This window comes from Melanostigma gelatinosum, assembly GCF_949748355.1.
Source record: "Melanostigma gelatinosum genome assembly, chromosome: 7".
Taxonomy (NCBI): domain Eukaryota; kingdom Metazoa; phylum Chordata; class Actinopteri; order Perciformes; family Zoarcidae; genus Melanostigma; species Melanostigma gelatinosum.
The window spans coordinates 601,925-626,289 of record NC_136640.1 but is presented as its reverse complement, the minus strand read 5'-3'; the positions used below and the strand labels follow the sequence as shown (position 1 = coordinate 626,289).

General features: G+C 45.7%; 2 protein-coding genes across 2 annotated transcripts in view; both read right to left on the bottom strand.

Moving 5' to 3' along the window:
* The window catches only part of abcg1 (ATP-binding cassette, sub-family G (WHITE), member 1), a 46,347-nt gene extending 33,087 nt beyond the window's left edge, over window positions 1–13,260 (bottom strand). The window contains exon 1 of the mRNA XM_079271415.1: window positions 13,195–13,260. Within this exon, the coding sequence (XP_079127541.1) occupies window positions 13,195–13,257 (63 nt within the window). The 5' untranslated portion in view covers window positions 13,258–13,260. The remainder of the gene's footprint in view (window positions 1–13,194) is intronic.
* Window positions 13,261–13,782: 522 nt separating this feature from the next.
* Window positions 13,783–23,866, bottom strand: spcs2 (signal peptidase complex subunit 2). The gene is made up of 6 exons (XM_079271263.1): window positions 23,784–23,866; window positions 23,221–23,304; window positions 22,982–23,141; window positions 20,116–20,251; window positions 16,379–16,580; window positions 13,783–14,067 (listed from the first exon to the last, which is right to left on the bottom strand). Exons 1-5 carry the CDS (start codon window positions 23,823–23,825, stop codon window positions 16,394–16,396), a joined length of 609 nt encoding a protein of 202 aa, XP_079127389.1. The 5' UTR covers window positions 23,826–23,866; the 3' UTR covers window positions 13,783–14,067; window positions 16,379–16,393.
* Between the last annotated feature and the right edge of the window lie 499 nt (window positions 23,867–24,365).

Sequence of the window (24,365 nt, the reverse complement as noted above, 5' to 3'; positions counted from 1 at the left end):
AGCTCCAGAATGTCTCCACTATGTACCCACTATAGCTCCCGAATGTATCTACTATGTCCCCACTATAGCTCCAGAATGTCTCCACTATAGCTCCAGAATGTCTCCACTATAGCTCCAGAATGTCCCCACTATAGCTCCAGAATGTCCCCACTATAGCTCCAGAATGTCTCAACTATGTCCCCACTATAGCTCCAGAATGTCTCCACTATGTCCCCACTACAGCTCCAGAATGTCTCCACTATGTCCCCACTATAGCTTCAGACTGTCTCCACTATGTCCCCACTATAGCTCCAGAATGTCTCCACTATAGCTCCAGAATATCTCCACGATGTCCCCACTATAGCTCCAGAATGTCTCCACTATGTCCCCACTATAGCTCCAGAATGTCTCCACTATGTCCCCAATATAGCTCCAGAATGTCTCCACGATGTCCCCACTATAGCTCCACGATGTCCTCACAATAGCTCCAGAATGTCTCCACTATAGCTCCAGAATGTCTCCACTATGTACCCACTACAGCTCCCGAATGTCTCTACTATGTCCCCACTATAGCTCCAGAATGTCTCCACGATGTCCCCACTATAGCTCCAGAATGTCTCCACTATAGCTCCAGAATGTCCCCACTATAGCTCCAGAATGTCCCCACTATAGCTCCAGAATGTCTCCACTATGTCCCCACTATAGCTCCAGCATGTCTCCACTATAGCTCTAGAATGTCTCCACTATGTCCCCACTATAGCTCCAGAATGTCTCCACTATGTCCCCACTATAGCTCCAGAATGTCTCCACTATGTCCCCACTATAGCTCCAGACTGTCTCCACTATGTCCCCAATATAGCTCCAGAATATCTCCACGATGTCCCCACTATAGCTCCAGAATGTCTCCACGATGTCCCCACTATAGCTCCGGAATGTCTCCACTATGTCCCCACTATAGCTCCAGACTGTCTCCACTATGTCCCCAATATAGCTCCAGAATATCTCCACTATGTCCCCAATATAGCTCCAGAATATCTCCACGATGTCCCCACTATAGCTCCAGAATGTCTCCACTATAGCTCCAGAATGTCTCCACTATGTCCCCACTATAGCTCCAGAATGTCTCCACTATGTCCCCAGTATAGCTTCAGACTGTCTCCACTATGTCCCCAATATAGCTCCAGAATATCTCCACTATGTCCCCACTATAGCTTCAGACTGTCTCCACTATGTCCCCACTATAGCTCCAGAATGTCTCCACTATAGCTCCAGAATATCTCCACGATGTCCCCACTATAGCTCCAGACTGTCTCCACTATGTCCCCAATATAGCTCCAGAATATCTCCACTATGTCCCCAATATAGCTCCAGAATATCTCCACGATGTCCCCACTATAGCTCCAGAATGTCTCCACTATAGCTCCAGAATGCCTCCACTATGTCCCCACTATAGCTCCAGAATGTCTCCACTATGTCCCCAGTATAGCTTCAGACTGTCTCCACTATGTCCCCAATATAGCTCCAGAATATCTCCACTATGTCCCCACTATAGCTCCAGAATGTCTCCACTATAGCTCCAGAATATCTCCACTATAGCTCCAGAATGTCTCCACTATGTCCCCAGTATAGCTTCAGACTGTCTCCACTATGTCCCCAATATAGCTCCAGAATATCTCCACTATGTCCCCACTATAGCTCCAGAATGTCTCCACTATAGCTCCAGAATATCTCCACGATGTCCCCACTATAGCTCCAGAATATCTCCACTATGTCCCCACTATAGCTCCAGAATGTCTCCACTATAGCTCCAGAATATCTCCACTATGTCCCCACTATAGCTCCAGAATGTCTCCACTATGTCCCCAGTATAGCTTCAGACTGTCTCCACTATGTCCCCAATATAGCTCCAGAATGTCTCCACTATGTCCCCAATATAGCTCCAGAATGTCTCCACGATGTCCCCACTATAGCTCCAGAATGTCTCCACGATGTCCTCACAATAGCTCCAGAATGTCTCCACTATGTCCCCACTATAGCTCCAGAATGTCTCTACTATGTCCCCACTATAGCTCCAGAATGTCTCTACTGTGTCTCCACTATAGCTCCAAAATGTCTCCACGATGTCCCTATAGCTCCAGAATGTCTCTACTATGTCCCTATAGCTCCAGAATGTCTCCACGATGTCCCCACTATAGCTCCAGAATGTCTCCACGATGTCCCCACTATAGCTCCAGAATGTCTCCACGATGTCCTCACTATAGCTCCAGAATGTCTCCACGATGTCCCTATAGCTCCAGAATGTCTCTACTATGTCCCTATAGCTCCAGAATGTCTCCACGATGTCCCCACTATAGCTCCAGAATGTCTCCACGATGTCCTCACTATAGCTCCAGAATGTCTCCACTATGTCCCCAATATAGCTCCAGCATGTCTCCACTATGTCCCCACTACAGCTCCAGAATGTCTCCACTATGTCCCCACTATAGCTCCAGAATGTCTCCACTATGTCCTCACTATAGCTCCAGAATGTCTCCACTATGTCCCCAATATAGCTCCAGAATGTCCCCACTATAGCTCCAGAATGTCTCCACTATGTCCCCACTATAGCTCCAGACTGTCTCCACTATGTCCCCAATATAGCTCTAGAATATCTCCACTATGTCCCCACTATAGCTTCAGACTGTCTCCACTATGTCCCCACTATAGCTCCAGAATGTCTCCACTATAGCTCCAGAATATCTCCACGATGTCCCCACTATAGCTCCAGAATGTCTCCACTATGTCCCCACTATAGCTCCAGAATGTCTCCACTATGTCCCCAATATAGCTCCAGAATGTCTCCACGATGTCCCCACTATAGCTCCACGATGTCCTCACAATAGCTCCAGAATGTCTCCACTATAGCTCCAGAATGTCTCCACTATGTACCCACTATAGCTCCCGAATGTATCTACTATGTCCCCACTATAGCTCCAGAATGTCTCCACTATAGCTCCAGAATGTCTCCACTATAGCTCCAGAATGTCCCCACTATAGCTCCAGAATGTCCCCACTATAGCTCCAGAATGTCTCAACTATGTCCCCACTATAGCTCCAGAATGTCTCCACTATGTCCCCACTACAGCTCCAGAATGTCTCCACTATGTCCCCACTATAGCTTCAGACTGTCTCCACTATGTCCCCACTATAGCTCCAGAAGGTCTCCACTATAGCTCCAGAATATCTCCACGATGTCCCCACTATAGCTCCAGAATGTCTCCACTATGTCCCCACTATAGCTCCAGAATGTCTCCACTATGTCCCCAATATAGCTCCAGAATGTCTCCACGATGTCCCCACTATAGCTCCACGATGTCCTCACAATAGCTCCAGAATGTCTCCACTATAGCTCCAGAATGTCTCCACTATGTACCCACTACAGCTCCCGAATGTCTCTACTATGTCCCCACTATAGCTCCAGAATGTCTCCACGATGTCCCCACTATAGCTCCAGAATGTCTCCACTATAGCTCCAGAATGTCCCCACTATAGCTCCAGAATGTCCCCACTATAGCTCCAGAATGTCTCCACTATGTCCCCACTATAGCTCCAGCATGTCTCCACTATAGCTCTAGAATGTCTCCACTATGTCCCCACTATAGCTCCAGAATGTCTCCACTATGTCCCCACTATAGCTCCAGAATGTCTCCACTATGTCCCCACTATAGCTCCAGACTGTCTCCACTATGTCCCCAATATAGCTCCAGAATATCTCCACGATGTCCCCACTATAGCTCCAGAATGTCTCCACGATGTCCCCACTATAGCTCCGGAATGTCTCCACTATGTCCCCACTATAGCTCCAGACTGTCTCCACTATGTCCCCAATATAGCTCCAGAATATCTCCACTATGTCCCCAATATAGCTCCAGAATATCTCCACGATGTCCCCACTATAGCTCCAGAATGTCTCCACTATAGCTCCAGAATGTCTCCACTATGTCCCCACTATAGCTCCAGAATGTCTCCACTATGTCCCCAGTATAGCTTCAGACTGTCTCCACTATGTCCCCAATATAGCTCCAGAATATCTCCACTATGTCCCCACTATAGCTCCAGAATGTCTCCACTATAGCTCCAGAATATCTCCACTATAGCTCCAGAATGTCTCCACTATGTCCCCAGTATAGCTTCAGACTGTCTCCACTATGTCCCCAATATAGCTCCAGAATATCTCCACTATGTCCCCACTATAGCTCCAGAATGTCTCCACTATAGCTCCAGAATATCTCCACGATGTCCCCACTATAGCTCCAGAATATCTCCACTATGTCCCCACTATAGCTCCAGAATGTCTCCACTATAGCTCCAGAATATCTCCACTATGTCCCCACTATAGCTCCAGAATGTCTCCACTATGTCCCCAGTATAGCTTCAGACTGTCTCCACTATGTCCCCAATATAGCTCCAGAATGTCTCCACTATGTCCCCAATATAGCTCCAGAATGTCTCCACGATGTCCCCACTATAGCTCCAGAATGTCTCCACGATGTCCTCACAATAGCTCCAGAATGTATCCACTATGTCCCCACTATAGCTCCAGAATGTCTCTACTATGTCCCCACTATAGCTCCAGAATGTCTCTACTGTGTCTCCACTATAGCTCCAAAATGTCTCCACGATGTCCCTATAGCTCCAGAATGTCTCTACTATGTCCCTATAGCTCCAGAATGTCTCCACGATGTCCCCACTATAGCTCCAGAATGTCTCCACGATGTCCCCACTATAGCTCCAGAATGTCTCCACGATGTCCTCACTATAGCTCCAGAATGTCTCCACGATGTCCCTATAGCTCCAGAATGTCTCTACTATGTCCCTATAGCTCCAGAATGTCTCCACGATGTCCCCACTATAGCTCCAGAATGTCTCCACGATGTCCTCACTATAGCTCCAGAATGTCTCCACTATGTCCCCAATATAGCTCCAGCATGTCTCCACTATGTCCCCACTACAGCTCCAGAATGTCTCCACTATGTCCCCACTATAGCTCCAGAATGTCTCCACTATGTCCTCACTATAGCTCCAGAATGTCTCCACTATGTCCCCAATATAGCTCCAGAATGTCCCCACTATAGCTCCAGAATGTCTCCACTATGTCCCCACTATAGCTCCAGACTGTCTCCACTATGTCCCCAATATAGCTCCAGAATATCTCCACTATGTCCCCAATATAGCTCCAGACTGTCTCCACTATGTCCCCAATATAGCTCCAGAATATCTCCACGATGTCCCCACTATAGCTCCAGAATGTCTCCACAATAGCTCCAGAATGTCTCCACTATAGCTCCAGAATGTCTCCACTATGTCCCCACTATAGCTCCAGAATGTCTCCACTATGTCCCCACTATAGCTTCAGACTGTCTCCACTATGTCCCCACTATAGCTCCAGAATATCTCCACGATGTCCCCACTATAGCTCCAGAATGTCTCCACTATGTCCCCACTATAGCTCCAGAATGTCTCCACTATGTCCCCAATATAGCTCCAGAATGTCTCCACGATGTCCCCACTATAGCTCCAGAATGTCTCCACGATGTCCTCACAATAGCTCCAGAATGTCTCCACGATGTCCTCACAATAGCTCCAGAATGTCTCCACTATGTCCCCACTATAGCTCCAGAATGTCTCTACTATGTCCCCACTATAGCTCCAGAATGTCTCTACTGTGTCTCCACTATAGCTCCAGAATGTCCCCACTATAGCTCCAGAATGTCCCCACTATAGCTCCAGAATGTCTCAACTATGTCCCCACTATAGCTCCAGAATGTCTCCACTATGTCCCCACTACAGCTCCAGAATGTCTCCACTATGTCCCCACTATAGCTTCAGACTGTCTCCACTATGTCCCCACTATAGCTCCAGAATGTCTCCACTATAGCTCCAGAATATCTCCACGATGTCCCCACTATAGCTCCAGAATGTCTCCACTATGTCCCCACTATAGCTCCAGAATGTCTCCACTATGTCCCCAATATAGCTCCAGAATGTCTCCACGATGTCCCCACTATAGCTCCACGATGTCCTCACAATAGCTCCAGAATATCTCCACTATAGCTCCAGAATGTCTCCACTATGTACCCACTACAGCTCCCGAATGTCTCTACTATGTCCCCACTATAGCTCCAGAATGTCTCCACGATGTCCCCACTATAGCTCCAGAATGTCTCCACTATAGCTCCAGAATGTCCCCACTATAGCTCCAGAATGTCCCCACTATAGCTCCAGAATGTCTCCACTATGTCCCCACTATAGCTCCAGCATGTCTCCACTATAGCTCTAGAATGTCTCCACTATGTCCCCACTATAGCTCCAGAATGTCTCCACTATGTCCCCACTATAGCTCCAGAATGTCTCCACTATGTCCCCACTATAGCTCCAGACTGTCTCCACTATGTCCCCAATATAGCTCCAGAATATCTCCACGATGTCCCCACTATAGCTCCAGAATGTCTCCACGATGTCCCCACTATAGCTCCGGAATGTCTCCACTATGTCCCCACTATAGCTCCAGACTGTCTCCACTATGTCCCCAATATAGCTCCAGAATATCTCCACTATGTCCCCAATATAGCTCCAGAATATCTCCACGATGTCCCCACTATAGCTCCAGAATGTCTCCACTATAGCTCCAGAATGTCTCCACTATGTCCCCACTATAGCTCCAGAATGTCTCCACTATGTCCCCAGTATAGCTTCAGACTGTCTCCACTATGTCCCCAATATAGCTCCAGAATATCTCCACTATGTCCCCACTATAGCTCCAGAATGTCTCCACTATAGCTCCAGAATATCTCCACTATAGCTCCAGAATGTCTCCACTATGTCCCCAGTATAGCTTCAGACTGTCTCCACTATGTCCCCAATATAGCTCCAGAATATCTCCACTATGTCCCCACTATAGCTCCAGAATGTCTCCACTATAGCTCCAGAATATCTCCACGATGTCCCCACTATAGCTCCAGAATATCTCCACTATGTCCCCACTATAGCTCCAGAATGTCTCCACTATAGCTCCAGAATATCTCCACTATGTCCCCACTATAGCTCCAGAATGTCTCCACTATGTACCCACTATAGCTCCCGAATGTATCTACTATGTCCCCACTATAGCTCCAGAATGTCTCCACTATAGCTCCAGAATGTCTCCACTATAGCTCCAGAATGTCCCCACTATAGCTCCAGAATGTCCCCACTATAGCTCCAGAATGTCTCAACTATGTCCCCACTATAGCTCCAGAATGTCTCCACTATGTCCCCACTACAGCTCCAGAATGTCTCCACTATGTCCCCACTATAGCTTCAGACTGTCTCCACTATGTCCCCACTATAGCTCCAGAATGTCTCCACTATAGCTCCAGAATATCTCCACGATGTCCCCACTATAGCTCCAGAATGTCTCCACTATGTCCCCACTATAGCTCCAGAATGTCTCCACTATGTCCCCAATATAGCTCCAGAATGTCTCCACGATGTCCCCACTATAGCTCCACGATGTCCTCACAATAGCTCCAGAATGTCTCCACTATAGCTCCAGAATGTCTCCACTATGTACCCACTACAGCTCCCGAATGTCTCTACTATGTCCCCACTATAGCTCCAGAATGTCTCCACGATGTCCCCACTATAGCTCCAGAATGTCTCCACTATAGCTCCAGAATGTCCCCACTATAGCTCCAGAATGTCCCCACTATAGCTCCAGAATGTCTCCACTATGTCCCCACTATAGCTCCAGCATGTCTCCACTATAGCTCTAGAATGTCTCCACTATGTCCCCACTATAGCTCCAGAATGTCTCCACTATGTCCCCACTATAGCTCCAGAATGTCTCCACTATGTCCCCACTATAGCTCCAGACTGTCTCCACTATGTCCCCAATATAGCTCCAGAATATCTCCACGATGTCCCCACTATAGCTCCAGAATGTCTCCACGATGTCCCCACTATAGCTCCGGAATGTCTCCACTATGTCCCCACTATAGCTCCAGACTGTCTCCACTATGTCCCCAATATAGCTCCAGAATATCTCCACTATGTCCCCAATATAGCTCCAGAATATCTCCACGATGTCCCCACTATAGCTCCAGAATGTCTCCACTATAGCTCCAGAATGTCTCCACTATGTCCCCACTATAGCTCCAGAATGTCTCCACTATGTCCCCAGTATAGCTTCAGACTGTCTCCACTATGTCCCCAATATAGCTCCAGAATATCTCCACTATGTCCCCACTATAGCTTCAGACTGTCTCCACTATGTCCCCACTATAGCTCCAGAATGTCTCCACTATAGCTCCAGAATATCTCCACGATGTCCCCACTATAGCTCCAGACTGTCTCCACTATGTCCCCAATATAGCTCCAGAATATCTCCACTATGTCCCCAATATAGCTCCAGAATATCTCCACGATGTCCCCACTATAGCTCCAGAATGTCTCCACTATAGCTCCAGAATGCCTCCACTATGTCCCCACTATAGCTCCAGAATGTCTCCACTATGTCCCCAGTATAGCTTCAGACTGTCTCCACTATGTCCCCAATATAGCTCCAGAATATCTCCACTATGTCCCCACTATAGCTCCAGAATGTCTCCACTATAGCTCCAGAATATCTCCACTATAGCTCCAGAATGTCTCCACTATGTCCCCAGTATAGCTTCAGACTGTCTCCACTATGTCCCCAATATAGCTCCAGAATATCTCCACTATGTCCCCACTATAGCTCCAGAATGTCTCCACTATAGCTCCAGAATATCTCCACGATGTCCCCACTATAGCTCCAGAATATCTCCACTATGTCCCCACTATAGCTCCAGAATGTCTCCACTATAGCTCCAGAATATCTCCACTATGTCCCCACTATAGCTCCAGAATGTCTCCACTATGTCCCCAGTATAGCTTCAGACTGTCTCCACTATGTCCCCAATATAGCTCCAGAATGTCTCCACTATGTCCCCAATATAGCTCCAGAATGTCTCCACGATGTCCCCACTATAGCTCCAGAATGTCTCCACGATGTCCTCACAATAGCTCCAGAATGTCTCCACTATGTCCCCACTATAGCTCCAGAATGTCTCTACTATGTCCCCACTATAGCTCCAGAATGTCTCTACTGTGTCTCCACTATAGCTCCAAAATGTCTCCACGATGTCCCTATAGCTCCAGAATGTCTCTACTATGTCCCTATAGCTCCAGAATGTCTCCACGATGTCCCCACTATAGCTCCAGAATGTCTCCACGATGTCCCCACTATAGCTCCAGAATGTCTCCACGATGTCCTCACTATAGCTCCAGAATGTCTCCACGATGTCCCTATAGCTCCAGAATGTCTCTACTATGTCCCTATAGCTCCAGAATGTCTCCACGATGTCCCCACTATAGCTCCAGAATGTCTCCACGATGTCCTCACTATAGCTCCAGAATGTCTCCACTATGTCCCCAATATAGCTCCAGCATGTCTCCACTATGTCCCCACTACAGCTCCAGAATGTCTCCACTATGTCCCCACTATAGCTCCAGAATGTCTCCACTATGTCCTCACTATAGCTCCAGAATGTCTCCACTATGTCCCCAATATAGCTCCAGAATGTCCCCACTATAGCTCCAGAATGTCTCCACTATGTCCCCACTATAGCTCCAGACTGTCTCCACTATGTCCCCAATATAGCTCTAGAATATCTCCACTATGTCCCCACTATAGCTTCAGACTGTCTCCACTATGTCCCCACTATAGCTCCAGAATGTCTCCACTATAGCTCCAGAATATCTCCACGATGTCCCCACTATAGCTCCAGAATGTCTCCACTATGTCCCCACTATAGCTCCAGAATGTCTCCACTATGTCCCCAATATAGCTCCAGAATGTCTCCACGATGTCCCCACTATAGCTCCACGATGTCCTCACAATAGCTCCAGAATGTCTCCACTATAGCTCCAGAATGTCTCCACTATGTACCCACTATAGCTCCCGAATGTATCTACTATGTCCCCACTATAGCTCCAGAATGTCTCCACTATAGCTCCAGAATGTCTCCACTATAGCTCCAGAATGTCCCCACTATAGCTCCAGAATGTCCCCACTATAGCTCCAGAATGTCTCAACTATGTCCCCACTATAGCTCCAGAATGTCTCCACTATGTCCCCACTACAGCTCCAGAATGTCTCCACTATGTCCCCACTATAGCTTCAGACTGTCTCCACTATGTCCCCACTATAGCTCCAGAAGGTCTCCACTATAGCTCCAGAATATCTCCACGATGTCCCCACTATAGCTCCAGAATGTCTCCACTATGTCCCCACTATAGCTCCAGAATGTCTCCACTATGTCCCCAATATAGCTCCAGAATGTCTCCACGATGTCCCCACTATAGCTCCACGATGTCCTCACAATAGCTCCAGAATGTCTCCACTATAGCTCCAGAATGTCTCCACTATGTACCCACTACAGCTCCCGAATGTCTCTACTATGTCCCCACTATAGCTCCAGAATGTCTCCACGATGTCCCCACTATAGCTCCAGAATGTCTCCACTATAGCTCCAGAATGTCCCCACTATAGCTCCAGAATGTCCCCACTATAGCTCCAGAATGTCTCCACTATGTCCCCACTATAGCTCCAGCATGTCTCCACTATAGCTCTAGAATGTCTCCACTATGTCCCCACTATAGCTCCAGAATGTCTCCACTATGTCCCCACTATAGCTCCAGAATGTCTCCACTATGTCCCCACTATAGCTCCAGACTGTCTCCACTATGTCCCCAATATAGCTCCAGAATATCTCCACGATGTCCCCACTATAGCTCCAGAATGTCTCCACGATGTCCCCACTATAGCTCCGGAATGTCTCCACTATGTCCCCACTATAGCTCCAGACTGTCTCCACTATGTCCCCAATATAGCTCCAGAATATCTCCACTATGTCCCCAATATAGCTCCAGAATATCTCCACGATGTCCCCACTATAGCTCCAGAATGTCTCCACTATAGCTCCAGAATGTCTCCACTATGTCCCCACTATAGCTCCAGAATGTCTCCACTATGTCCCCAGTATAGCTTCAGACTGTCTCCACTATGTCCCCAATATAGCTCCAGAATATCTCCACTATGTCCCCACTATAGCTCCAGAATGTCTCCACTATAGCTCCAGAATATCTCCACTATAGCTCCAGAATGTCTCCACTATGTCCCCAGTATAGCTTCAGACTGTCTCCACTATGTCCCCAATATAGCTCCAGAATATCTCCACTATGTCCCCACTATAGCTCCAGAATGTCTCCACTATAGCTCCAGAATATCTCCACGATGTCCCCACTATAGCTCCAGAATATCTCCACTATGTCCCCACTATAGCTCCAGAATGTCTCCACTATAGCTCCAGAATATCTCCACTATGTCCCCACTATAGCTCCAGAATGTCTCCACTATGTCCCCAGTATAGCTTCAGACTGTCTCCACTATGTCCCCAATATAGCTCCAGAATGTCTCCACTATGTCCCCAATATAGCTCCAGAATGTCTCCACGATGTCCCCACTATAGCTCCAGAATGTCTCCACGATGTCCTCACAATAGCTCCAGAATGTATCCACTATGTCCCCACTATAGCTCCAGAATGTCTCTACTATGTCCCCACTATAGCTCCAGAATGTCTCTACTGTGTCTCCACTATAGCTCCAAAATGTCTCCACGATGTCCCTATAGCTCCAGAATGTCTCTACTATGTCCCTATAGCTCCAGAATGTCTCCACGATGTCCCCACTATAGCTCCAGAATGTCTCCACGATGTCCCCACTATAGCTCCAGAATGTCTCCACGATGTCCTCACTATAGCTCCAGAATGTCTCCACGATGTCCCTATAGCTCCAGAATGTCTCTACTATGTCCCTATAGCTCCAGAATGTCTCCACGATGTCCCCACTATAGCTCCAGAATGTCTCCACGATGTCCTCACTATAGCTCCAGAATGTCTCCACTATGTCCCCAATATAGCTCCAGCATGTCTCCACTATGTCCCCACTACAGCTCCAGAATGTCTCCACTATGTCCCCACTATAGCTCCAGAATGTCTCCACTATGTCCTCACTATAGCTCCAGAATGTCTCCACTATGTCCCCAATATAGCTCCAGAATGTCCCCACTATAGCTCCAGAATGTCTCCACTATGTCCCCACTATAGCTCCAGACTGTCTCCACTATGTCCCCAATATAGCTCCAGAATATCTCCACTATGTCCCCAATATAGCTCCAGACTGTCTCCACTATGTCCCCAATATAGCTCCAGAATATCTCCACGATGTCCCCACTATAGCTCCAGAATGTCTCCACAATAGCTCCAGAATGTCTCCACTATAGCTCCAGAATGTCTCCACTATGTCCCCACTATAGCTCCAGAATGTCTCCACTATGTCCCCACTATAGCTTCAGACTGTCTCCACTATGTCCCCACTATAGCTCCAGAATATCTCCACGATGTCCCCACTATAGCTCCAGAATGTCTCCACTATGTCCCCACTATAGCTCCAGAATGTCTCCACTATGTCCCCAATATAGCTCCAGAATGTCTCCACGATGTCCCCACTATAGCTCCAGAATGTCTCCACGATGTCCTCACAATAGCTCCAGAATGTCTCCACGATGTCCTCACAATAGCTCCAGAATGTCTCCACTATGTCCCCACTATAGCTCCAGAATGTCTCTACTATGTCCCCACTATAGCTCCAGAATGTCTCTACTGTGTCTCCACTATAGCTCCAGAATGTCTCCACGATGTCCCTATAGCTCCAGAATGTCTCTACTATGTCCCTATAGCTCCAGAATGTCTCCACGATGTCCCCACTATAGCTCCAGAATGTCTCCACGATGTCCCCACTATAGCTCCAGAATGTCTCCACGATGTCCTCACTATAGCTCCAGAATGTCTCCACTATGTCCCCAATATAGCTCCAGCATGTCTCCACTATGTCCCCAATATAGCTCCAGCATGTCTCCACTATGTCCCCACTACAGCTCCAGAATGTCTCCACTATGTCCCCACTATAGCTCCAGAATGTCTCCACTATGTCCTCACTGTAGCTCCAGAATATCTCCACTATGTCCTCATGACAGCTCCAGAATGTCTCCACTATAGGTCCAGTAGGTCCCCACTATGTCCCCAGTATAGCTGTCCAGTATGAGTTGTACTCACCATGATGATGGAGTTGGTGACGGTGGGGTTGTGGACGGACCAGGCTGCCATGAGACAGGCCATGACTGAGAGACAGAACACTGCGAGACTCTGCTTCTCTCGTCTGATCACTGCTGACCGACACACACACGCGTCTGCCTGCTGGCCCCACCCACACACACTGACCCCGCCCCCTGCACTGACTGATTAATAACGATCAGTAACAATTGGTTTCAACGTTCATTTAATCTGATGTCACAGAACTTCTGTCTGGAGCCTCAAAACAGACACATTTAAATATAAATATGAATATATATATATATATATTACATTAAATAGTATTTCATTTTGAGGTACTTTTACTTGAGTATTTCTATTTTCTGCTACATCTCATTTATCTGAAAGCTTTAGTTTCTTATAAATGATAACTGATGATGTAATATTATAGATTAAATAAAGTCATTATACTTGTGTGATTTGAAATGTTGAATATTCTTATTATGGAGAACATGATACAGAGAAGTACTGAAGTGATGATCAGCGTTCAGAGGAGCAGCGGCTCCACCTGCTGGATGAGCTGAGGTTCTGCAGAATAAACAGTGAAAAATGTTTCTGTAACAATCTCCATCTTTAATGATTCACGAACTCACAGACGTTACAGAGAAATGAAAAGAAAAACATTCAAAGGCAGCAACACGTTAGCATGGTTGTTTCACTGATAGATGCTAATGACGCTAATCTGATGTTGCCACAGGAAGCCACTGTGACCAATCTGGCAGCTCGTTTCCACCCATGTGACCTCATAGGTGAGTCTGCCCCATTAGAGGCTCCGCCCACCACTGATGTCACGTTGTGATTGGTGGAAAACATCCGGTCTGAAGGGTTGTTGTGATTCTGAGAGAAACAGAGAAGTTATTAAAGTTTGAGCGTTGCAGCTGAGATCGACTTTCAAATCTCTGAGCGTCCTTGAACGCACCACCAGGAGCCCCTTTAACAGGAAACGATGACATCATGAGAACAAATAAAAACAAACTTTAACTGAGATTCAGAGAGTTCATTTGAAAACAAACTACTTAATGTACTAATGTATCGATGTTCTGATGCAGTGTTTTTCAACCTTTTCTGAGCTGCGGCACATGTTTTACATTAAACGAATCCTGCGGCACACCAACAACCAAAGAAGATACAAAATGATGCTTTTAGCAGAATACAGCAGATATGCAGGGGTGTCAAACACAATCACAGAGAGGGACTACGTAAGAAATTGGGACTACGTTGACGGCCAAATAGAGTCACCATTCAATAAACAGGAGAGAAGGGATATTGAACAAAGTGCAAAAAGAATACATGTTTAGGGAGGCTACATTATTTTATGCATATGTACCAGAGCCAGATGCTTGGCATCTTTTCTTGGCTGCGAGTTAGCGCTGGGCGGTATACGGTTTGAATTTCCCGTACGATATGAATCTTTCATACACAGTCATACCGGTGCACAGCCCAAACAACTTCTGCTGCTCTTCAACAGGCAGCAGAATATATTGTTGGCTGCTAGGAGTGCTACGGACGGAGCTAGTTGTCTTCATGTATTGAGAGGGAACCCGAGTCATGGTTTACTTTATAACAATGATTATAACAATGAACAACCCACAACTAATGCTCTTTAACAGGGCAAAGCACCACGACTCAACAGTTTGTGACACATAAACAATTTGTAGCACTAATAATTGTACATTTATAAAATGTCTCCGCCGAACTGCATGCTGGGTAAAGCTCGCTGACTGACAGTCTGCTCACAGCTGTGAGAGGCTCTGTGCTCCAGTAACGTTACATTAAAGAACAGAACAGAGCGCCGCAGGATGAACACAGACTGAACAACAAAAGGTATTTAGGGCAGACACACATGCAACGCTTACTGTAATATGTGTGCCATTTGTTATTAATGTACATAGACGGTGACAAGAAGCTGTAGGCTACATGTAGCGGCTTCTTCTTTAAATTCCATTAGCGGATGGCAACCAACTTGCACAGTGCATATCGCCACCTACTGTACCGGAGTGTGCATTTTCAGGGTTCACTGTTCTGATAATAAAATAATAAATAAATATATATATAAAAATAACTGAAGAAATAAACCTAAACAACACCTACTAACAACTAAATCCTACGGTCTAATCCCGTTTCTTTCGATTCGGGGATGAAGTTTGGAAACTGTGCAGCGCCCTCAGAGTCATACTTTGCCTTGAGTGTGTCACTACACATGGATTGCTGAGCAGTTCAAATTTAAATTTCTGAGCTGCAAAATCGGCAAATCGCCGAATGAACTCTGCGCCAAGTGCGCCCAGTTTATCAGCACAATGAGCAGTCGGAACACAGCGGTGAAGACTCGGTTTAGCAACACGGAAAGTGACCCAAGTTTCCGTTCTGCATCCGAGTCTCCCACAGGCGCAGCTTGGCCTGGAAAGCTCTCACTGCATCACACATGTCTGTGGTCACACGTCCGTCCCTGAAGCTGGAGATGCTTCGTTATGTTGCACATAAAGCCAGCTCACATCGACACTTTGCGTCCCGGACCTCTGTGGTGTGGCGGGCTAGTTATGATAGACATATGATTCTCGCGGGCCGGATATAAATTGTACCGAGGGTCCGAATATTTGAGCTTGAGCTGTCTGATATACAGTATGCTGACAATTTAATGACAAGTCTCTCAATGTGTTGATCCTTACTCCGCTTGTCATCTGGGTTATGTTGTCCAGGGCCCAGTTCAGAGTCTGCATTTTTCCTTTTCAAATATTTCTCCATCGCTGTTCGTCTCGTCACCTCAACCTCTGCCGTCATTTCATTCTACCGTCCTACACGAACACGGTCATTACTGCGCTCCCTACTGCCCCCCACTGGCATGGAAGAGTATCTATTACTTAGCCAGCTACTATATTACAGATCAGACGCTCAACAATGGCAAAGTATTTGCAGCAACTAAATAATGTTTTATTTGCCTGATGAAGTGAAATTGGACATTTTCCCACGACACACCTAACGATCTCTCACGGCACAGCGGTTGAAAATCACTGTACTAATGTATCAATGTAATCAATGTACCACTGTACGAATGTATCACTGTACCGACGTACCGACGTCACGACGTACCGATGTATCAATGTAACCAATGTACTAACGTATCAATGTACCGATGTATCGATGTACTGACTTATTGATCCAGTGGTTATTTGGTCTTCTTGTCGGAGGCCAGCATGTCGTGAAGTTTAGAAACGCTCTTCTCAAACTGGTCCATAGACAAAGTCCCGTTCTCATCGAAGAACGCTGACACAGACTTCGTGAACTCGGCTTCACGGAAGTTCCTCGACTTTCCATCAGAGAAGGAAACTCTGAGAGAGTACTGGTCATCAAACCTGAGACAGAGTACACGTTAGTACAACTACAACTATAGAAACCTGAGACACACAGTACACGTTAGTACAACTACAACTATAGAAACCTGAGACACACAGTACACGTTAGTACAACTACAACTATAGAAACCTGAGACACACAGTACACGTTAGTACAACTACAACTATAGAAACCTGAGACACACAGTACACGTTAGTACAACTACAACTATAGAAACCTGAGACAGAGTACACGTTAGTACATCTACAACTATAGAAACCTGAGACACACAGTACACGTTAGTACATCTACAACTATAGAAACCTGAGACACACAGTACACGTTAGTACAACTACAACTATAGAAACCTGAGACACACAGTACACGTTAGTACAACTACAACTATAGAAACCTGAGACACACAGTACACGTTAGTACAACTACAACTATAGAAACCTGAGACACACAGTACACGTTAGTACAACTACAACTATAGAAACCTGAGACACACAGTACACGTTAGTACATCTACAACTATAGAAACCTGAGACACACAGTACACGTTAGTACAACTACAACTATAGAAACCTGAGACACACAGTACACGTTAGTACAACTACAACTATAGAAACCTGAGACACACAGTACACGTTAGTACAACTACAACTATAGAAACCTGAGACACACAGTACACGTTAGTACAACTACAACTATAGAAACCTGAGACACACAGTACACGTTAGTACATCTACAACTATAGAAACCTGAGACACACAGTACACGTTAGTACATCTACAACTATAGAAACCTGAGACACACAGTACACGTTAGTACAACTACAACTATAGAAACCTGAGACACACAGTACACGTTAGTACAACTACAACTATAGAAACCTGAGACACACAGTACACGTTAGTACAACTACAACTATAGAAACCTGAGACACAGTACACGTTAGTACAACTACAACTATAGAAACCTGAGACACACAGTACACGTTAGTACATCTACAACTATAGAAACCTGAGACACAGTACACGTTAGTACAACTACAACTATAGAAACCTGAGACAGAGTACACGTTAGTACAACTACAACTATAGAAACCTGAGACACACAGTACACGTTAGTACATCTACAACTATAGAAACCTGAGACACAGTACACGTTAGTACATCTACAACTATAGAAACCTGAGACACACAGTACACGTTAGTACATCTACAACTATAGAAACCTGAGACACACAGTACACGTTAGTACAACTACAACTATAGAAACCTGAGACACACAGTACACGTTAGTACATCTACAACTATAGAAACCTGAGACACAGTACACGTTAGTACATCTACAACTATAGAAACCTGAGACACACAGTACACGTTAGTACAACTACAACTATAGAAACCTGAGACACACAGTACACGTTAGTACAACTACAACTATAGAAACCTGAGACACACAGTACACGTTAGTACAACTACAACTATAGAAACCTGAGACACACAGTACACGTTAGTACAACTACAACTATAGAAACCTGAGACACACAGTACACGTTAGTACAACTACAACTATAGAAACCTGAGACACACAGTACACGTTAGTACATCTACAACTATAGAAACCTGAGACACACAGTACACGTTAGTACAACTACAACTATAGAAACCTGAGACACACAGTACACGTTAGTACAACTACAACTATAGAAACCTGAGACACACAGTACACGTTAGTACAACTACAACTATAGAAACCTGAGACACACAGTACACGTTAGTACATCTACAACTATAGAAACCTGAGACACACAGTACACGTTAGTACAACTACAACTATAGAAACCTGAGACACACAGTACACGTTAGTACAACTACAACTATAGAAACCTGAGACACACAGTACACGTTAGTACAACTACAACTATAGAAACCTGAGACACACAGTACACGTTAGTACATCTACAACTATAGAAACCTGAGACACACAGTACACGTTAGTACATCTACAACTATAGAAACCTGAGACACACAGTACACGTTAGTACAACTACAACTATAGAAACCTGAGACACACAGTACACGTTAGTACAACTACAACTATAGAAACCTGAGACACACAGTACACGTTAGTACATCTACAACTATAGAAACCTGAGACACACAGTACACGTTAGTACAACTACAACTATAGAAACCTGAGACACACAGTACACGTTAGTACATCTACAACTATAGAAACCTGAGACACACAGTACACGTTAGTACAACTACAACTATAGAAACCTGAGACACACAGTACACGTTAGTACAACTACAACTATAGAAACCTGAGACACACAGTACACGTTAGTACATCTACAACTATAGAAACCTGAGACACACAGTACACGTTAGTACATCTACAACTATAGAAACCTGAGACACACAGTACACGTTAGTACAACTACAACTATAGAAACCTGAGACACACAGTACACGTTAGTACATCTACAACTATAGAAACCTGAGACACACAGTACACGTTAGTACATCTACAACTATAGAAACCTGAGACACACAGTACACGTTAGTACATCTACAACTATAGAAATCTGAGACACACAGTACACGTTAGTACAACTACAACTATAGAAACCTGAGACAGAGTACACGTTAGTACAACTACAACTATAGAAACCTGAGACACACAGTACACGTTAGTACATCTACAACTATAGAAACCTGAGACACACAGTACACGTTAGTACAACTACAACTATAGAAACCTGAGACACACAGTACACGTTAGTACAACTACAACTATAGAAACCTGAGACACACAGTACACGTTAGTACAACTACAACTATAGAAACCTGAGACACACAGTACACGTTAGTACAACTACAACTATAGAAACCTGAGACACACAGTACACGTTAGTACAACTACAACTATAGAAACCTGAGACACACAGTACACGTTAGTACATCTACAACTATAGAAACCTGAGACACACAGTACACGTTAGTACAACTACAACTATAGAAACCTGAGACACACAGTACACGTTAGTACAACTACAACTATAGAAACCTGAGACACACAGTACACGTTAGTACAACTACAACTATAGAAACCTGAGACACACAGTACACGTTAGTACAACTACAACTATAGAAACCTGAGACACACAGTACACGTTAGTACATCTACAACTATAGAAACCTGAGACAGAGTACACGTTAGTACAACTACAACTATAGAAACCTGAGACACACAGTACACGTTAGTACAACTACAACTATAGAAACCTGAGACACACAGTACACGTTAGTACAACTACAACTATAGAAACCTGAGACACACAGTACACGTTAGTACAACTACAACTATAGAAACCTGAGACACACAGTACACGTGAGGTTTCTATAGTTGTAGATGTACTGAGACACAAAGTACACTTTTATAGTTAGAGTTCATAACTAGCAGAGTCTGATCTGGGATGTGTGTGTGTGTGTGTGAGGACTCCATCATCAGAGTGCATGCTGGGTCAAGGATTCAGACCGTTTGAGGGAGGAGGAGAGCTGCCACATGTGATCCGGATCCATTCCAGCTGGATCCTTTTGCAGAGACACCAGGAAGATGTTCTTCTCCTTGTAGGAGGTGTAGAGGGTCAGGATCCCCATCATGATGAAGTACGTGATGGAGGGGGGGCAGTTAGGGAACAGATACCATGACATCATCACCCGTCCTCTGTATGACGCCGGGTTAGAGTAACATTCAGACTCATCTTCACGTGATTCAGTATTTACTAGAACACGGTTGGAAGAGAACGTTGGTCCTGAACAGAGAACGTTGGTCCTGAACAGAGAACCGTGGTCCTGAACAGAGAACCGTGGTCCTGAACAGAGAACCGTGGTCCTGAACAGAGAACGTTGGTCCTGAACAGAGAACCGTGGTCCTGAACAGAGAACCGTGGTCCTGAACAGAGAACGTTGGTCCTGAACAGAGAACCGTGGTCCTGAACAGAGAACGTTGGTCCTGAACAGAGAACCGTGGTCCTGAACAGAGAACCATGGTCCTGAACAGAGAACGTTGGTCCTGAACAGAGAACCGTGGTCCTGAACAGAGAACTGTGGTCCTGAACAGAGAACGTTGGTCCTGAACAGAGAACCGTGGTCCTGAACAGAGAACGTTGGTCCTGAACAGAGAACGTTGGTCCTGAACAGAGAACCGTGGTCCTGAACAGAGAACGTTGGTCCTGAACAGAGAACGTTGGTCCTGAACAGAGAACGTTGGTCCTGAACAGAGAACGTTGGTCCTGAACAGAGAACGTTGGTCCTGAACAGAGAACTGTGGTCCTGAACAGAGAACTGTGGTCCTGAACAGAGAACCGTGGTCCTGAACAGAGAACGTTGGTCCTGAACAGAGAACCGTGGTCCTGAACAGAGAACCGTGGTCCTGAACAGAGAACCGTGGTCCTGAACAGAGAACGTTGGTCCTGAACAGAGAACGTTGGTCCTGAACAGAGAACTGTGGTCCTGAACAGAGAACGTTGGTCCTGAACAGAGAACTGTGGTCCTGAACAGAGAACGTTGGTCCTGAACAGAGAACTGTGGTCCTGAACAGAGAACGTTGGTCCTGAACAGAGAACCGTGGTCCTGAACAGAGAACGTTGGTCCTGAACAGAGAACGTTGGTCCTGAACAGAGAACCGTGGTCCTGAACAGAGAACGTTGGTCCTGAACAGAGAACGTTGGTCCTGAACAGAGAACGTTGGTCCTGAACAGAGAACGTTGGTCCTGAACAGAGAACGTTGGTCCTGAACAGAGAACTGTGGTCCTGAACAGAGAACCGTGGTCCTGAACAGAGAACGTTGGTCCTGAACAGAGAACCGTGGTCCTGAACAGAGAACCGTGGTCCTGAACAGAGAACCGTGGTCCTGAACAGAGAACGTTGGTCCTGAACAGAGAACCGTGGTCCTGAACAGAGAACCGTGGTCCTGAACAGAGAACGTTGGTCCTGAACAGAGAACGTTGGTCCTGAACAGAGAACGTTGGTCCTGTACAGAGAACCGTGGTCCTGAACAGAGAACGTTGGTCCTGAACAGAGAACGTTGGTCCTGAACAGAGAACCGTGGTCCTGAACAGAGAACGTTGGTCCTGAACAGAGAACGTTGGTCCTGAACAGAGAACGTTGGTCCTGAACAGAGAACGTTGGTCCTGAACAGAGAACGTTGGTCCTGAACAGAGAACCGTGGTCCTGAACAGAGAACCGTGGTCCTGAACAGAGAACCGTGGTCCTGAACAGAGAAAGTCAAAAGGTCTACAGCAGTGGTCCACAACCACCGGGTTATTTGGTACCGGGCCGCACAGAAAGAATAAATATATTATTTCTGTTTTATTGATTATCAGAGTCTGAAAGAAGTTCTATTTTGAAAAATGACCGGATTCTCTCGCAATTTCATCCACCTGTTCCTCTTGACATGTCAAGACGTTTGTCTCGGTCACGTGATACGTTACCTCAAAAATTAAGCCCGAAAACTATCGAAAATGAGTAAAACACTTTCGGAGAGCTTCTTTGCAAAGAGGAAAGGCCACGAAGGAGCCAGAAGAAGAGCGACAACTTGCAAGAAAACGAAATCTTCATGGAACAGACAACATCAGTCTGATGAAACATCAGGAGTGATTCTTACGTCTAACCCGCTCTGCAGAACATGTGGCGACAGAAGATCAGCTGCTGGAGGTTGTAAATGACGGTGGCCTTAAAGACAACAACTCTGCTGGTGTTTGATTCAAATCAAGGCTGAATATCCTGAGATCACCACTAAAGCACTGAAACCTGCTTCCACGTCACACGTCCTCTCTGTGAAGCGGACGTTCTGCAGTGACGGCAATCTAAGCGTAAGGACGGAGTAGATGAACTACAGACTGGACATGAGGAACAGACTGCGGGTGTCGTTGTCTCCCGTTACCAGATGAACCGTCTCGTTGCAGAGAAATAAGCTCAGCGCTCCACTGATTCAGCCTTATACAAATTTAGTACAATAAAGTACATATCTATCTATCTTATTGTGAGTTGTAGTTTTTATGCATTTTATATTTGTTTCCATGCCGGTCATATTTTGTTTTGTCGTGTTTATCCGCCACACCTTGAAGTAGTTTCTCATCTGTCCACTAATTACGAGACGTAGCTCATAGTTTGGTTGCTGCTTCCTGATCTCAGGCTGCTGTTAGCAGTAAGAATCTTACTGACATTGATAATTCTGTTGACGTCAATTTAGTTTTTCATGTTTGCCGATATCTCAAACGCGCTCCTTTACATCCCAACAACACCACAGAGACCACATCATCACTCTCTTACAGGACCAGGGACCCGAGACCAGAACAGGGACCCGAGACCAGGTGGTCTCGGTGCCTCAGAAGGATATGAGATGACGCAGCAGGCCAGGACGGGCCTGGACTCTGGGAACGGGTGCAGGAAGTCCCAGACCAGAGCCAGCATAGCGAACAGACAGGAGACGGTGCAGATGACCAGACGACCGTCCACCAGCCCGAAGGTCTCCACGTAACCGTACTTCTCCAGCAGCACCTGAAGGGGGCCGACTGGTTACTGATGAACAATTGCGACTCATAATGATAACAGACGACCTTTCACAATAAAAGCTGACCTTCTTCGCAGCGTCATCCAGCGAGTTCTTCACAGCGGCTCCGTCCCATTTATCTATTTTCACTGGTTTCTCATCGATCCGCCACTGAAACAGATTCATTGTTATCAGTATTATTAGGATATATTATATATTATATTAACTCTTAAACTGTAAATATGACTGTGTTAAATAAAATAATATTTATTCAAATTTTAGATGAACTTTTTAAACTAAGTTAAAACGTGATTATTTGTAATCTTTGGATCTTATTAAACACACACGCACGCGCGCGCACATACACACACACACCACAGTTTAACGGGTCTGGTGCAGCAGCCTGAGCAGCTTCTGTCTAAGTAACCGGCAGCAGACTCACACAAAGCTTCACCTGTTAGTGAAGTTTCATTTGAACTCCTAAAGTTAAATATATGTATTTTAGCCTGTTAGTTTAGCTTAGCTGGCTAACAGCGGCCCGGAGCTATCCGGCTCACAGAGAGCTGACCCCCCGCTGTGACCGTGTGAGCAATGAGCTCCGGAGCTTCTCTTCACATCTCACTCAATCAAATCAAACTGTTATCGCTCACTTTCTCCATGAGTCCGTTCTTTCCGTTCCTCGCGGCCGCCATCTTGTCTCCTGCTACGAACACGGCGCCTGTGACCTGGACGCATCTGATTGGCTCTCAGCGACATCTGAAGGAACCGCCACGTATTAACGCACGTTATCGCGTGCGCGTACCCGAGACGGACACAGACACAGCAGAGTGCGCGCGCTCTCTTTTCTTTTTTTCTCTCGCACACAAACATTAAAAAATACAAAAACAATTAATAAAAGGACATAAAAACATAAATTACCATATTTTAATAAAATAAAAATATATAAAAAATGTGTTACTTAACTCAAAGTGCGAGGAATGTCACTTACTGTTAAACATTCAACGATATTTAATTCATTCATCTTTATTTTATTAGAGTTTCGGGTTAAATCTAAACTGCTTCAGACATTAAACATCAACTCTTCCTGAAAGCTTTTGTTTACATTTTCACCACAAACAAACACAGCTCGTCCAATCACACGACTCTTCTCTCCTGGTCCAGACGTCTCTGAGACTACAGTACCCATGAGCCTCAGCGGCCACGGAGCAGAGTCCAGGATCCACAGCTTCAAA

Bases quoted from the DNA above. Each gene is read 5' to 3' on its own strand.
- spcs2 (XM_079271263.1), bottom strand. From the start codon at position 23,825: ATGGCGGCCGCGAGGAACGGAAAGAACGGACTCATGGAGAAA. The intron at 23,142-23,220 runs GTCAGCTTTTAT...GGCCCCCTTCAG, and splicing joins TGGATGACGCTGCGAAGAAG to GTGCTGCTGGAGAAGTACGG. The intron at 16,581-20,115 runs GTCTGAATCCTT...ACTCTGTCTCAG, and splicing joins CTCTCCTCCTCCCTCAAACG to GTTTGATGACCAGTACTCTC.